This window comes from Otolemur garnettii, unplaced genomic scaffold, assembly GCF_000181295.1.
Source record: "Otolemur garnettii isolate 467f Iridium unplaced genomic scaffold, OtoGar3 scaffold00138, whole genome shotgun sequence".
In the NCBI taxonomy this organism is placed as follows: Eukaryota; Metazoa; Chordata; class Mammalia; order Primates; family Galagidae; genus Otolemur; species Otolemur garnettii.
This window is the reverse complement of record NW_003852533.1, coordinates 4,233,287-4,247,223: the sequence shown is the minus strand read 5'-3', so window position 1 is coordinate 4,247,223 and position 13,937 is coordinate 4,233,287. Positions and strand designations below refer to the sequence as shown.

The following is a 13,937-nucleotide window of genomic DNA, read 5'->3' as shown; positions in this document are numbered from 1 at the left end:
GGCGGGTCCGGGCTGGGGATTCGAACCCGCCACCTTAGGTGTACGTGGCTGGCGCCTTAGCCGGTTGAGCTATAGGCGCCAAGCCCCCTCTTTCCTCTTTGAGGCTGAGCCCCTTGCATGCACATTTCACAGCCATTTATAGGTTGGTGGCATTTGGGTTGCTTCCGCTTTCTAGCTGCTGTGAATGTTTTTTTTTGTTTTGTTTTTGTGTGTGTGTTTTCTTTTTTCCCTTTGATCAGAGTTTCAAGCTGTGGCCCTGGGTAGAGTGCTGTAGCTTACAGCAACCTCCAACTCTTGGGCTCAAGTGATCCTCCTGCCTCAGCTTTTCTACTTTTTAGTAGAGATGGGGGGGGGGTCTCCCTTTTGCTCAGGCTGGTCTTGAACTCATGAGCTCAAGCCATTCACCTGCCTTGGCTTCCCAGAGTGCTGGGGTTACAGGTGTGAGGCATTTCTGGCCCCTGCCGTGAATGTTTATATAGAAGTTTTTGTTTGAGTACTTGTTTTCAGTTCTTTGGGTAGACTTAGAATTTGAGGATTTGAATTGCTGGGTCATAAGGTAATTTTTTCATCATGTCGCATTCCCACCAGGAAATGTTCAAGTGTCCAGTTTCTTCACGCCCTCACTAGTACTTATTTTCCATTTTTTTGATTATGGCCATTTTAGTGGGTCTGTCCTGAGTTTGATTTGCATTTTCCCTTGTGACTGATGATGTTGAGCATCTTTTCCTGGGCTTATTGATCGTTCATCTGTCTTTGGAGAAAGGTCTATTCTTGTCCTTTGTCTGGTTGTAAATTAGGTTATTTTTCTACTGTTGGGTCGTAGAATTCTTTGTTCTAGATGACAGGTGCCTCTGTGTGCTTGAGTCTCTTGTGGTCTGGATGACAGATGCCTGTGCATGCTTGGTTTTCTTGGATTCTTTTCTCTCCTATTTTCTGTTTTTTTTTTCTTTTGTTAAATACTGATTTCTTCAACTTTATTTTCTATTCTTGTGTTTTATGCTTTTAATTTCCAAAAATTATTTTAAAATGAGACATTTGGATGATGCCTGGACACTGGAGGGGTGATCAGGGTGAGGGTGGGACGCGTGGGATAAGTGGTCCCATCGTTAGGTCTCCTGCGTCAGAATCCGTCGTCGTTTCTCTTTTCTCACCATCCCCAGAGACGGATTCTCTTATCCCCTGTCTGGAGAGTATCTAGATGCTCTCCTTGGAGTATTTGCAGATCTAAAGGGGGGTGGGGCAAAGAGAGGGGCCAGCTCCTCGTTCAGTAACACGTATGTCACCGTTGTTCCTCATCTGTATCCTCGAGCTCACCTTCTCCTCACTTCTGCTCCTTTAGCTGCCCGCCTGGTGGTCAGCCCCAAGTACACCAGGGGCTGCCCGGCTCCCGCTCTGGCTTTCACCTTTACTCCGAGCAGCCTTCGTGTCTTCCTGCTCGTGATGTCAGCCTTTGCATGTCTCTCCTTCAGCTCTTGTTCCCTTCTAACTCTGTATCTCAGCCAGCACCATCCTTTTAGAGTGCATTGTGTAAATCATGCTGTATCACTTTGTGCTTCAGACCTCATGTCCTTCCACGAACCTACCAGAGCCGACCATGTCTCAACCTGGTTCCAGGACTTCTTCAAAAACCCACTTACCACAGGCTGAAATTTTCTTAGGTTTTTTTTTTTTTTTTTTTTTGGTGACTGAGTCTTGCTTTGTTGCTTAGACTGGGATATAGTGACTGTTCACAGGTGTGTTCGTGGTGCTCTACATCCTTGAACTCCTGGCCTCCGTCAGTCCTCTCAGCTCTGAGTGGCCAGGATTACAGGCACCTGGCAGAAAATCTCCTTTTGTTTGCTTTATTCTCCCCTCAACAGAATATGGCAGACTCCATGAGGGGAAGGCGCTGTATCCTCAGAACCTAGAACAGCACTAAGATAATCATTCACCGCCTGGTTACTGAGAGGCTGTTACATACCAGGCACTGTCGTAGGCACCATGGAAACAGTGTTAAGTGTCCAATATAACGTTGGGTACTGGAGATAACAGGAGGCCTTGCAAACCACGGGCAGGTTCCAGGGAGGGACGTCCCTCCCAGCAGCTGAGGTTGGGGATAGGGACACCACAGCGTGCTTGTGCTGCACGTCCTGCTGAGTCTTCTGTTAGCAGATCTGGATCTCAGGGTGTTACCTGGATAGAGAATGTGTGGCAGCCCCAGGATGTATCCAGGTCCGTCAAGTTCCATTCTCAGTTCATTAGAAATGGCCAGTCTTTCCTAATCTGTTCATTTATTGCTAGGATATGGTAGAAGTATGGGTGCATTTACTGGCTCAACTGTTTCATTCAGCTCAAAGCACTTAATATGAGAAACATTCTTATAATTTACGTCATCTGCTAACGCACTAACTCAAGGTTGTACACCCTAAATGTTTCCTATTTATCTTTACTGTTCCAAAGGACAACCATGACAGCGCTCTTAGTTTGCCAGACAGTGGGTGGATGGATCCTTGGCCACTCACAGACACCTGCTGCCTTTTGTGGTGGCAGGAGCATGTGGCAGCAGGCGTCCTGTGCCATAGGATTTGCCGTGGGAGTGTTCAGAGACTGGTCTAGAACATTCCACAAAGGAAGGATGTCTTTCCTTCTGTGCTCTCAGACCACCCTCAGTTCTGATGTTCTTAGCAGGCTTCCCAGGGAGGATTCTCCTCCTGTGAGCGTTAATACCCAGTCTTTCTGTCTTTTTGTTCAGATGACATGAAAATGGAGACTGACATCAAGAGAAACAAGAAGACTCTTCTCGACCAGCATGGGCAGTACCCAGTGTGGATGAGCCAGAGGCAAAGAAAAAGGCTGAAGGCAAAGAGAGAGAGAAGAAAGGGGAAAAGCAAGGCCAAGGCGGCTAAGGCAGCGAAGGGTTTGGCCTGGTAGACTCTGAGCAGTGTGGAGAGTGCCACAGACAGATGTCTGGTGAGGACGCATATCTAGACTTCAGCTCCCAGCAAGACCAACCTGCGCTGTTTCCTTCAGTTCACACCCAGCATGTCTCTTCAAGTTTGTTTTGGGAGCTTTGAACAAAGCGTTCCTTGGATGGGTGGAAGCTGTGCTGCTTTCAGCTGAATGCTGCCCCATGTCCTCGTGTTACCAGACGTCCACAGTCTGGTGGTAACATGGTTGTGGGTGGCGTTCTGACAACCTGATATCTATAGTCAGTGAGGATAAGACAGTTGATACACTGACAAAAAAGAGTGGACTCAGCTATGATATGTCAGTAGATCTTATAAACAGTTACTTCTTTGAAGTTCTGATTTTGTATAATTCAGAATAAAAGATAACTTTGTGTGTAGACCTCAAAGTTTGGTCTTTTTCTTCATATATTCTTAAGGTTTTTCTCATCCTAAAAACAGACCACATCATTCAGTTAAATCTTTTTTTCCCTCTATTTTTTTATTTTTATTTTTTACATACATATTTGTTTATTAGGTTTCCACCTTTTGCCTTCACAAAATTAAAAAGGCTTAAAATTTTATAACAATAACAATGTTTAAGGTAAGGACTAGGAACAAAAACCTCATAAAGAACAAACTTATCTTCTGAATGAAAAGAAATACATTCAGAAAAGAAATTAGACAATTGCTGTATCGAAATATTAACCAATGATAATAACAATGTAAAGAAATTAATGTTTACATTGTCAAGTAAGAGTATGTCTATTATAGAATGCTTTGACTCTGAGGTTCAGTATGGAGTCATCAGTTAACGTCTTATTTTTTTTTCCAAAGTTTCAAAAAATAATTAATATTTATAAATAAAAGATAATTTCAAAAAACAGATCATACCAAATCTTAAAGACAATAGAAAAAGAAGAAATACTTTAAAACCATTCTATTTAATCTGGATACACCTGATATTAAAATTCGAGAAAATATATTATTATAAAGGGTAAACTAAAACCATTTCACTTATAAATGAGGATGCAATATCCTAAACAACATATTAACAAGTTGAATTAAAAATTAATGTTTAGGCAGTTAAGTCTTCTTAAGTCATGATTTTTGATACAAGAAGTTAGAACATCTCAGTTTTTCATGATAGCTGATGTAGTGTTCACCCTTAACACTGTGTGTCCTGACATATTGCAGCATTTTCCAGGATGTGTTCTCAGAATCTGTTTCTCAGATGCTTGGTTAAAAGAAAAGTTGTGGTCACGGCAGTTTGGGAGATGCCGCATACTTGGGGACTTACAGAAGGCATCAGTTTGGGAATGGTAAGGTTTTATAGGTACCTAGAGGTAAAGGTGTGTTTAACCTGGACTCTAAAGTGGGTTTTCTGAGAAGTAGAAAGTCCCATGGGACATGCTGCCGTGACGAGATGGTCTTCAGCAGAATCATCTCTGGTCTGCTGCTTTCCTCATATTTGAGTTTCAGTTGAGGAGTCTAAACGCAGCGTTCCCTCTGGAGGTTCCCTACTCCTGTTAACCACCTTAACGTGACCCAGGCAGTCAAGACATTTCTCAAATGCCTACTGTGTGCCAGGGACTTCCCAGGTGCTGGGGCAAGACCAGAGCCAGCAACATGTCTGCTGTCAGGGCCAGAGAGGATTTTGACTTCACTGGAAAACCAAGTAGAAGGTGAAACACATCAGAATAAGGTCACTTGGTCATGAGGTCACAAACTGCGCCAGGTGCCCTGGTGGGCCAGGGCACAATATAGAGAAAAACAGGATGAGACTCAAATCTTTAGATTGAACCTATAAAATTTGATGCTGGTAAGCTCTTGAAATTATTTTAATAGGCTTTTTGCAGTTTACTCAATAGTTCATTGAAAAGTTAGTGGATAAAAAAGGGGCTAAGAAAATGAGTTGCGCGACGGACGTCATCTGTGGCCTGCGTTGCCCTTTGGTATCTGTATGAGTAACAGTGTTGAGGGAAAGCGGACGTATAGCATGTGTATTCATAAAACAAACTGCATACGCCATCCAAGTAAGCCACTGACGGTATTGGCCCAAGTATACTGGCTGGATTACTTACCCTTCTTTTAATCACAGGAACTGTCTACATTAGTGATATTACATGTTTGGACTTACTTAAATTTTGGCCTCATTGTCAAGTATTTTCTAACTGGATTTTGTTTGAGTCAGAGTGAGAGATGAGGCCTGGGATATGCTGGTGCCTCTGTGCTGGGTGACCGCTGATTTGACTGCCATGGCAGCAGCTCTGAGCCCTCCCTGGGCCACCCCATGTTAGGAAGTCCACTCAGGATTTAGTTTTAAAGGTAACAAAATCAAAAAACAAAATGCCACCATAAAATGTATGTGGGAAATCACATTCCCGAGTTTCACACAGTCTCTGGAGCGATCGCTGTTGAAGACAAGGGTCCTCTCCGTCTTGAGAGTGGCCTCTGAGGCCCTGAGTCCTGGACTACTCTGCACCAAGTTTCTCCCACCGCCAGCTGTGGCAGGACATTTAGACTGGAACTCTACTATTAGTGCAGGGCTGTGATCATCGTTTCATCACTTTATTCTTAGAGATTATAACTCTTATACTTTGCTTTCTGAAATTCATCATCTTTTTATTTGATGGATGTTTGCCAGAGAATTGCTGCAAAACCACCAGATGGAGCTCAAGCTAAGCTCCAAGTCATTTTAGAATTAAATTGAACTAAGAAATTGAATGTCACATTTTATTTTTGCTCTTAAATAAGTTTAAAATTAAAATGTCATTTTAAGGATAACATTGCTTAAAATATTAATTCATTTAATTCACTCAGCAACCCCTGGAGTGTGATACCAATGTTCTCCCTCTTTTCCACATAGGGAAACACAGGCTGTGTAATAAACTCGCGTTCAGGCGTGTGGCCTGTGTCCTCTCACCGTGCCACTCTGCCCCTCCAGGATGGACAGACTCCTGTTAGAGAGGAAGGTCATTTTAGGGTAGAATATGTATTCTCTGGTTCAGCTCAGGATGGACTGGGTTGATGGAAGCTTGGAATCACATGCAGAGCAGGTTTTCATTGAGAAATGACTCTGAGTCCTCCTCAGATATCCAGGCTGAGGCAGGATTGAGTAACGAGTCACCAGCAGCGGGCTGTCCAACCCCAGAGGGGCCATGTCCACCATGAACAGCAGTACCCCAGCACCTGCTCGGTGAGGACTGAACTGCACTGCGACTTGAGGTCCCACGAAGTTGTGCTCTGACCACATCTCCCTTCTGCTGTCACATTAGTATAGATGGATGCATTTCCTTCCTCTATATAGTTCACGCACACACTGCATGAAACAAGCAGCAGTGTGTATTTGCTTCTTAGGAAATTGTATGTCTTCAGAGTTTGGATCTGTGTGTCTGGGATGTGGTTTATAGACGTTGGAGAGGAAGTAACCAGGTATAAATGATATAATTCACGTGTCAGGAATGGACTGGTGGAGACAGGGTGAGCAGCGGTGTGTGGCTTAGACTAGTGATTGCTGACCACGAGGTGAAGTTGGGAGGATCTAAAGGGGTCTCAAAGAATTGCCAAATTTATAGATAAATTGAAAGGCAGATGTAGAGCTGTTGGCTAGTCCTTTAGTTAAGTGACTAATTTCTTTTCTTTGAGACAGAGTCTCAAGCCTGTTGTCCCCGTGCTGTGGGAGGCCGAGGTGGGTGGATCACCTGTGCTCAGAGGTTTGAGACCAGCATGAGTCAGAGTGAGACCCCATCTCTACCAAAAAATTGCCAGGCATTCTGGTAGGCACTTGTAATCACAGCTATTTGGGAGGCTGAGGCTAGAGAATCACTTAAATCCAGGGATCCAGGGGTTGGCGGAGGTTGCTGTGAGCTGTGATTCCACAGTACTCTACTGAGTGTCACAAAGTGATACTCTGTCTCCATAAAAAAAATTAAAAAAACTAAGGCATAAACACACACATTAGCCTACACCTACACATAGTCAGGGTTAGCAATATCATTGTCTTTAAAGGAGCTCAAGACATTTCACCCCAAAATATGACTTGCTATAAAGAATATTTTGAATTGAAGGCCATTTGAGATTAAAAGAGACATTGACAGGGCTTTCCCTTGGGCAGACCTGGTCAAAGGGCCCGAGGGGTGGCTGGTGTTCCCGCCTCTCCCTGGCATCTCAGCACATTGCAGGAAAGAAGCCCGAGAAGACCAGAGAACCTGCCCCCCCCCCCTTATCTCAGACGTAACACCTGCCCCTCAGGTTAGTTTAATTTGCAAAGAGCATTGTGTACAAGTCAATCTGTGTCCCCCATTTGTTCTGTTCAGCTGCTTTTGTCATCCCTGAATAGAATTACCTTACTCCACATTTCCCTCCCTCCCAAAGACAGACATGAAAACATCAGAGTTTCATTGAAATATTGGCTGTTCAATTACTCTTGTGATTCTCCTCATGCTCATGGTATTTGAAAATAATTTTCTGTTATTTATCTGCCTTAATTGTGAGTTGATCTTTTAGCAAACTGCCAGGGAAGAGGGCATCCCTCCCTCACTCTCATACCTTCCACCTCCAAATCTTGTCCCACTGGAAGGTTTTGGGGGCAAAAACAAGCACGGAGTTGTCGTCTCTCTCGATACCAAGGCCTTCTGGAATATGTGCTGGTCGACCTGCTTGAGCGGTTTCACAGATTACTATTTCTTAATAAGTAGAAAGAGTACATTCTAAAATAACAAATATATATATGATATTTTGCTGTTTATGTACACTTTTGGGGAGAAAATAAGGATGAGGATTATACATGGGAGTGCAGCTTGGGAATGGAGAGTTGAGGGAGGTGGTGGCAGCAGGGCTGGTGAGCAGACCGTGGCCAGGCAGGGCAAGGGCCAAGGCTGAGGCCCAGCCACACAGAGGGTACCAAGACCCCTCAGTTGGCCCTAGGGACCCGCCTGGCTGCTCAGAGGCTGAGTGGCCTCAGAAGTTCCCACCTCACTGGCCACGTGCATGGCCTATCTTGGCTTCAGCCCCCAATATGGAGAGGAGGGAATGGCTCCCAGGAGGGAAGAAAGGGGCAGCCTCCACAGAGCAGGTGGCTGTGGGAGGGAGGTGCCAGCTGCACATTTATCAGGGAGCATTAGCCTCTCCAGATGTCTCTCCTGGCCAAAAGCCCCTGACTATTTTTTTTTTTTTTTTGAGACAGAGTCTCAAGCTGTCGCCCTGGGTAGAGTGCTGTGGTATTATAGCTCACAGCAACTTCAAACTTCTGGGCTTAAGCAATTCTCTTGCCTTAGCCTCCCAAGCAGCCGGGACTATGGGCACCCACCACAATGCCTGACTACTTTTTGTTGTTGCAGTTGTCATTGTTGTTTTAGCTGGCCCAGGCAGGGTTAAACCCACCAGCCTCGGTGTATGTGGCCGGCACTCTACCCACTGAACTACGGGCACTACCCAGCCCCTTATTTTCTTGAGGGAAGTTTTCCTAAAAGTTTGGACCAAAAAAGTGGATATAGTTTATACAAGGGAGCACATTGTACATAACAAAATACAGTACTAGATAAAGACATGAACCAGTAAGGAGGCCACCACTGCCAAGTGCCATCCTGCTCACGACTGTGTGTGCTGCACTTTCACACACTGGCAGTGCCATCATCAGCGTCACCACAAACATGAGTGGTGCCTTGTGCTCTGACATGACGAGGCTGGGATGACACGAGGTGACAGAGTTTTCAGCTCATTATGATCTTACGGGGCCTCCATCTACATCGTCCATCAGGCACTGAGACACTCGGGGCCTGGTCCTGCTCTATGTCACCTCCAGTTTACTTAGAAACTTAATACAACACAAATGCCATGCAGTTGTGACACTATTACTCACAGAATGACGATAGTCTGCACTTGTTCGGGACATATGCAGCCATCCGTTTTTCTTTTGAAAATGTTTGCTCCCTGGTCAGTTGAATCCAAGGATACAGGTCCCACGGATATGGGGAGGGGTGACTGTTCTTGAAACTCTGGTTCAAAACTGTGAGAGTCCTTTCCGACTTCGCCCTATCTGAGATGCAGACGCTCATTTTGCTCTAGATAGTTTTCAGCACTACTTGACGGGAGACGTTAAGTATCTTTTTGATAGAAATAACAAGATATAAAATCTCCTTAATTTTGTTAATGTCGAGTCTGGCATTCACTCTGCTATGTTCCACTTTAAAGTATGGAAAGACATTATAAATATCTGCTTTAAACAATGAGTGGGGAGAAATACTTCGAATTTTAATTTAAAGAGTGGCATAGTTTTATAATACATTAAGTTTTTAATATGCAGAGTGTATTTAATTTCCTAAAGCGACGAACTGTCCTGGCATTATGCTATCTTATGAAACACTTTCTTACTCTCACATTCTGTCTTTATAGTTTTCAATATCGGCAAGACCTTTAAACGGTCTTAGTTGGGTGTTGTGTGTCACTGTGTAGTAACTGCTGGTACATATGGTATTTCTGATCCATGTAATAAAGTACATTTGTCATGTATCTTGTGATCTGCAGGCCTTTCAGCTGTTACTTCATAAATCTGTTCCATCAGAGGACTGCTTTGTACAGCAATGGTTGAAGCTGCTTTTAATGAACTAATATTTTGTGTCTTTTATATGTAATCAACAGGGAGTATTATAGACTTGTGCCTCTGTGGAGAGACATTCCACTAAACTAGTTTTCTCTTGACAATAATGGGAAAAAAATAGGTTGGGAAAAGCACAGATGTTCAAGAACATATGTTGTTTGCTTCTAAAAGCCGAAGATCTTTTGTATTACTCCGGATGTATTTTTTTAATGCTTTAGAGAAGAAACAGTTTGAGGTACACGTGATGGAGAGAAGACAGCCACAGCTTTCACTGAGAGCCCAGCGCTGGGCACTGTTAGAGCACGAAGAGCCCTGCTCCTGGGGGGCTGCTCCTGAGCAGAGCTGCGGGCGGCGGGCAGGACTGGCACTCACGTGTGCTGCTGTACACAGACCTAAGCGCTCTGCTCTATGTCCCAAACTGCACATTGGCAGTGTCTTCACAAAAGCAGGTATCTAATAATCCAAGTAAAAAGTGATCGGCTGGGCTCAGTGCCCATAGCTCAGTGGTATGGCACCAGCCACATGCACCGAGGGCGGTGGGTTTGAACCCAGCCTGGGCCAGCTAAACAACAATGACAACTGCAACAAAAAAATAGCTGGGTGTTGTGGTGGGCACCTCCCCAAAATAGCTACTCGGGAGGCTGAGGCAAGAGAATCGCTTAAGGCCAAGAGTTTGAGGTTGCTGTGAGCTGTGATGCCACAGCACTCTACCGAGGGTGTCATAGTGATTCAAAAAAATAAAAACAAGTGATTGCCTTTAGGCCCCCCGGCTCCTTGAGTTACTGAAGCTGCTGTCTTTCTTTCGCTATAGGAGTTTGCTTATGAATCAGATCTTCACAGACTGAGCAACAGGTTATTGATAAACACATAGGAAAACGCTTAAGAAAAGGGAGCTGGGTGCCGTAGTGGTGAGTTGGTGTGGACGTCCTTTACAAGCCTGTGAATCTTTAAGGAGAGTGGCCGCAAAGAGAATGGGAACCAGCTGTTCCAAATCTCCAACAGGGGAAATGGGTTTTAAGTGTAGCAGAAAGGATTTGGGTTAAATGTAAAGAAGACCGTCCTGAATGTGAGTGTTATTTAAAGCCAGGTATAAGTTGAAAAGAAGCTGTTGGACTGTCTCTGGAGAAGGGACGGAGCGGGAGAGAAGTGAAGCCCCCCTTAGTCAAGGCGGTGTGAGTGTGAGTCTGCCCAGCGGTCCTGGGTGCTTTATTCTCTTTTCTTGCACCCACAAGTTAGGTTAGGATATTTAAAAGGTTAGAACTGAAGAATATACTTTAGTCATTAGAACCAAGTGCTGGAGGAGCCCTGGGTCTTCTCCACACAGTTGTTACTGACAGGAAACACTCAGGTGTGACTGATGGGTGAGGAAACGATTGAGTTTCACCCATCTCACCCACTGTTGAGTCCCAGCCTTGTCCGCGCACACGCTGAACTCAGCGCCAGGAGGGTTGGACACGAGCCCTTCCGTTTCTGGAAGGCAGGTGGGTGGCAGCTGAGACCACTGGGCTTGGGTTGCTGGTGGGGCTACAGAGTTGGGCGGCTGCCAGGTCACCACTGGGCATGTGGCAGCTGGCCATTTGACCAGGACATCCCCAGCAAGGCCAGAGAGTGCAGATCAGACTTGGTAGTTGGAATTCCAAGAAGCAGAAATTGGGGAGGACAGGAGGAAGGACCGTCCCTCCCATCCCTCCCGGGACGATCTCTTCCTCCTTTTCTTTGACTCCTTTTCCTTGTAGTCTTTTTCCTTTAGTCTGTTTTTCTTACATGTTGCTTTGTTTTTATTGTTTTCTTAAAGATTTAAAGCTGTTAGTCAAACGTTTGTTAAGTCCCATGGGATCCAGTCATAAGTGCTTTTTGTCCACAGATGACCCCAGTACTGTTCCGTTTCCTGCTCCTGTGCGGTTTCTCTTTCTCACTTTGTCTTTCTTTCTCTCCCCTCCTCTGCTCCTCCCTCCTTCCCCCTTTCCTCCTTGGCGCCTTCTGTGTGGGTCTCGCTCCAGGGGCCCACATGGCTGCCCTGCCCTCGCCCTGCCCCACACCTTCCTCCCTTTCCACCTCCGCCTTGCCCCTTGTTACACTTTTCTCTGATTTTCACCCTCATCTCCTAGCACTAACTAAATTCAATAAGAATAGGAAAAAACGCTTCACCACAGGGCTGGGTGCTATGGCTTAAATGTGTCCCCCAGAATTGATGTGTTGGAGATTTTGTTCCTGGTGAGGCAGTGCTGGGAGGTGGGGCCTATAAAAGGTGACTTTACTGCCAGTGTCACAGAACCAAGTTAATTCCCGAAGTCCTCGCTCGTGCAGGACTGGACTAGTTACTGTGCTAGGGGCTGTTATAAAGTCAGGCCACCCTGTCTGGCTCGTCTGCCCCACCTTCCTGCTGTGCTGGGAGGCAGCACAAGGCCCTCACTGGGTGTGGCAGCCTGACCTTGGATTTCCCAGCCTCTAGAACTGTGAGCTAAATAATCCTCTTTCTTTTATGAATCACCAGTCTCAGGTATTCTGTTTAAAAAAAAATACTAAGGTAGTAGACAAATGGGTTGGCCCCTTGTTTTGCAAGTTTTATTGGCACAAAGCCATGCTTGCTTGTCCTGTACTGTCTGTTGCTAATTTGTGCTACAAAGGCGGAATTGAGCAGGTGAGATGGAATTTTCCCTTGGTCCATAAAGCCTAAATTACAACCTGGCCTTCTGGCCTGCTAAGGAAAAGTTCGCTGACTACTGCTTTAAAGTATTTTCTATTAATTAAATGAAGGCTTGCTTTCTTCATTTGGAGATTCAGGTGAGTTGCGTCTTTTTGTTTCCCATTCTGTTGCATTTTGTATTTGAAAATTCTCCCCAAGTTTTTTGACTCAAGGCAGTTGTATAAAAAAAGAGACAAGTGTATTTTCACTGTGTATCAAGGCAAAGTGTGTGGTGTGTTTGTGTAATTAACTGTGCTCTATCTACCATCCCCAATGGGACTCCTTGTAGTCTTTAGATTAAAAAAAAATGGATTCATTGTAAAGGTTTCCACAAATCTCTGAGCTAACGTTTCCTTTAAGTCTACAAACCATTTTTGAAAATGTCAGACGCTGGAGAAAGAACTCTGTTTTAATTTAACGTGGCACCTAGCATACTGGCACACACAGAAGCATTCCAGTTTAGTTTGGTTTGGTGGGTGGTCTAGCTGAGAATGTTTTACACAAATACACTTACAGGTTGGTTTCATTAACATGAAATTAATATGGACAAAAATAGTCATAGTCTTTAAGACTGGAAAATATATATCACCTATTTTAATCCTGTGCTTCTTAACAGATGAGGAAACTGAGGCTGACTTTCATCATTCATGGCAGAGCCCAGGACTTTGTACTCACAGATCAATCTTTTTGAAACCATAAATCAGTGACAGCTAGCCACACAAACCATAGCATTCAGACTAATGTCAAAATTAATTGTATTCTTTTCTATAGAAAGAGGTGCTGCTAAGTAGAGCTGTGGTGAGTGACTAGGGATCTTTTCTGTGGGTCTGTTTCTGCCGTAGTTAATCACTGAAATGTTCCCACTGGCAGCTGTGCCTCCTCAGCTCACAGGTGACATCACGTCTCTCAACACAAAACAAAACAATAATGAACCTCCCACCCTCCCTTACGCTCCCATGAAAGGCCAGAGTGGGGTTCTCTTTTTTTGGTCTCTACCTCTTTTTCTTCTAATTCATCCTGTGTGGTTATCAACTTCTTTTTCTCTTTATAACTTTTATTATTTTTTTAAAGTAACATATGTATGTTGTAGAAAACTTAAAAACTCAGGAAAGCATAAATGAAATAAAATCACTCATAAGCCAACCACCCAGAGAACATGTAGCTGTGTGTGTGTTTTCATAATTGTCTCTGCACTGTATAATTTCATATCCTGCTTTCTTAGCCTTATGTTTGAGGGTTTTTCCCATGCCACTGGAAAGTCTTTAAAAGTGTTGTTTGGAAAGTTCTCTCATATTCTGTCTTGTGATAAATCATACATTTTCTTATTTGTTTAATTTTGAACATTTAAATTTTTTCCAAAACCCTTTTTTTGCCATTAAAACACTCTTTTTCAATATTATGGCCTTACACATAAATCTAGCCCTTACCTGATTCTGTTCTTATATACGTTTTCTAGAAGAGTATGAGCTGTGTTAAAAAGACTCCTTATCCCTGTTGCCAAAACTGCTCTCCTAAAAAGCTGAAGCAATTAATTACCTCTTTGGGAGTGTGGGAGTGCTTGTCTGGGGCACCCTTGTGGGGCTGTAACTTTAAACTATTTGGAACCTTCCTCTCGGGAGGTCACTCTCCCGCCAGGAAGCTCCCCCGGGCTGCAAGGTCACATCTCAGCTTCCTGGGTGTCCTGTCTTCCGCCACTATGATCTGGCATCTGCCCCGGCGACCTGCC

The 13,937-nt window shown here is 44.4% G+C and overlaps 1 protein-coding gene across 1 annotated transcript in view; it reads left to right on the top strand.

The window, feature by feature from the left end:
* LLPH (LLP homolog, long-term synaptic facilitation) overlaps nucleotides 1-3,323 on the top strand; it is a 6,401-nt gene extending 3,078 nt beyond the window's left edge. The window contains exon 3 of the mRNA XM_003798532.3: nucleotides 2,732-3,323. Within this exon, the coding sequence (XP_003798580.1) occupies nucleotides 2,732-2,910 (179 nt within the window). The 3' untranslated portion in view covers nucleotides 2,911-3,323. The remainder of the gene's footprint in view (nucleotides 1-2,731) is intronic.
* The last annotated feature ends 10,614 nt before the right edge of the window (nucleotides 3,324-13,937 follow it).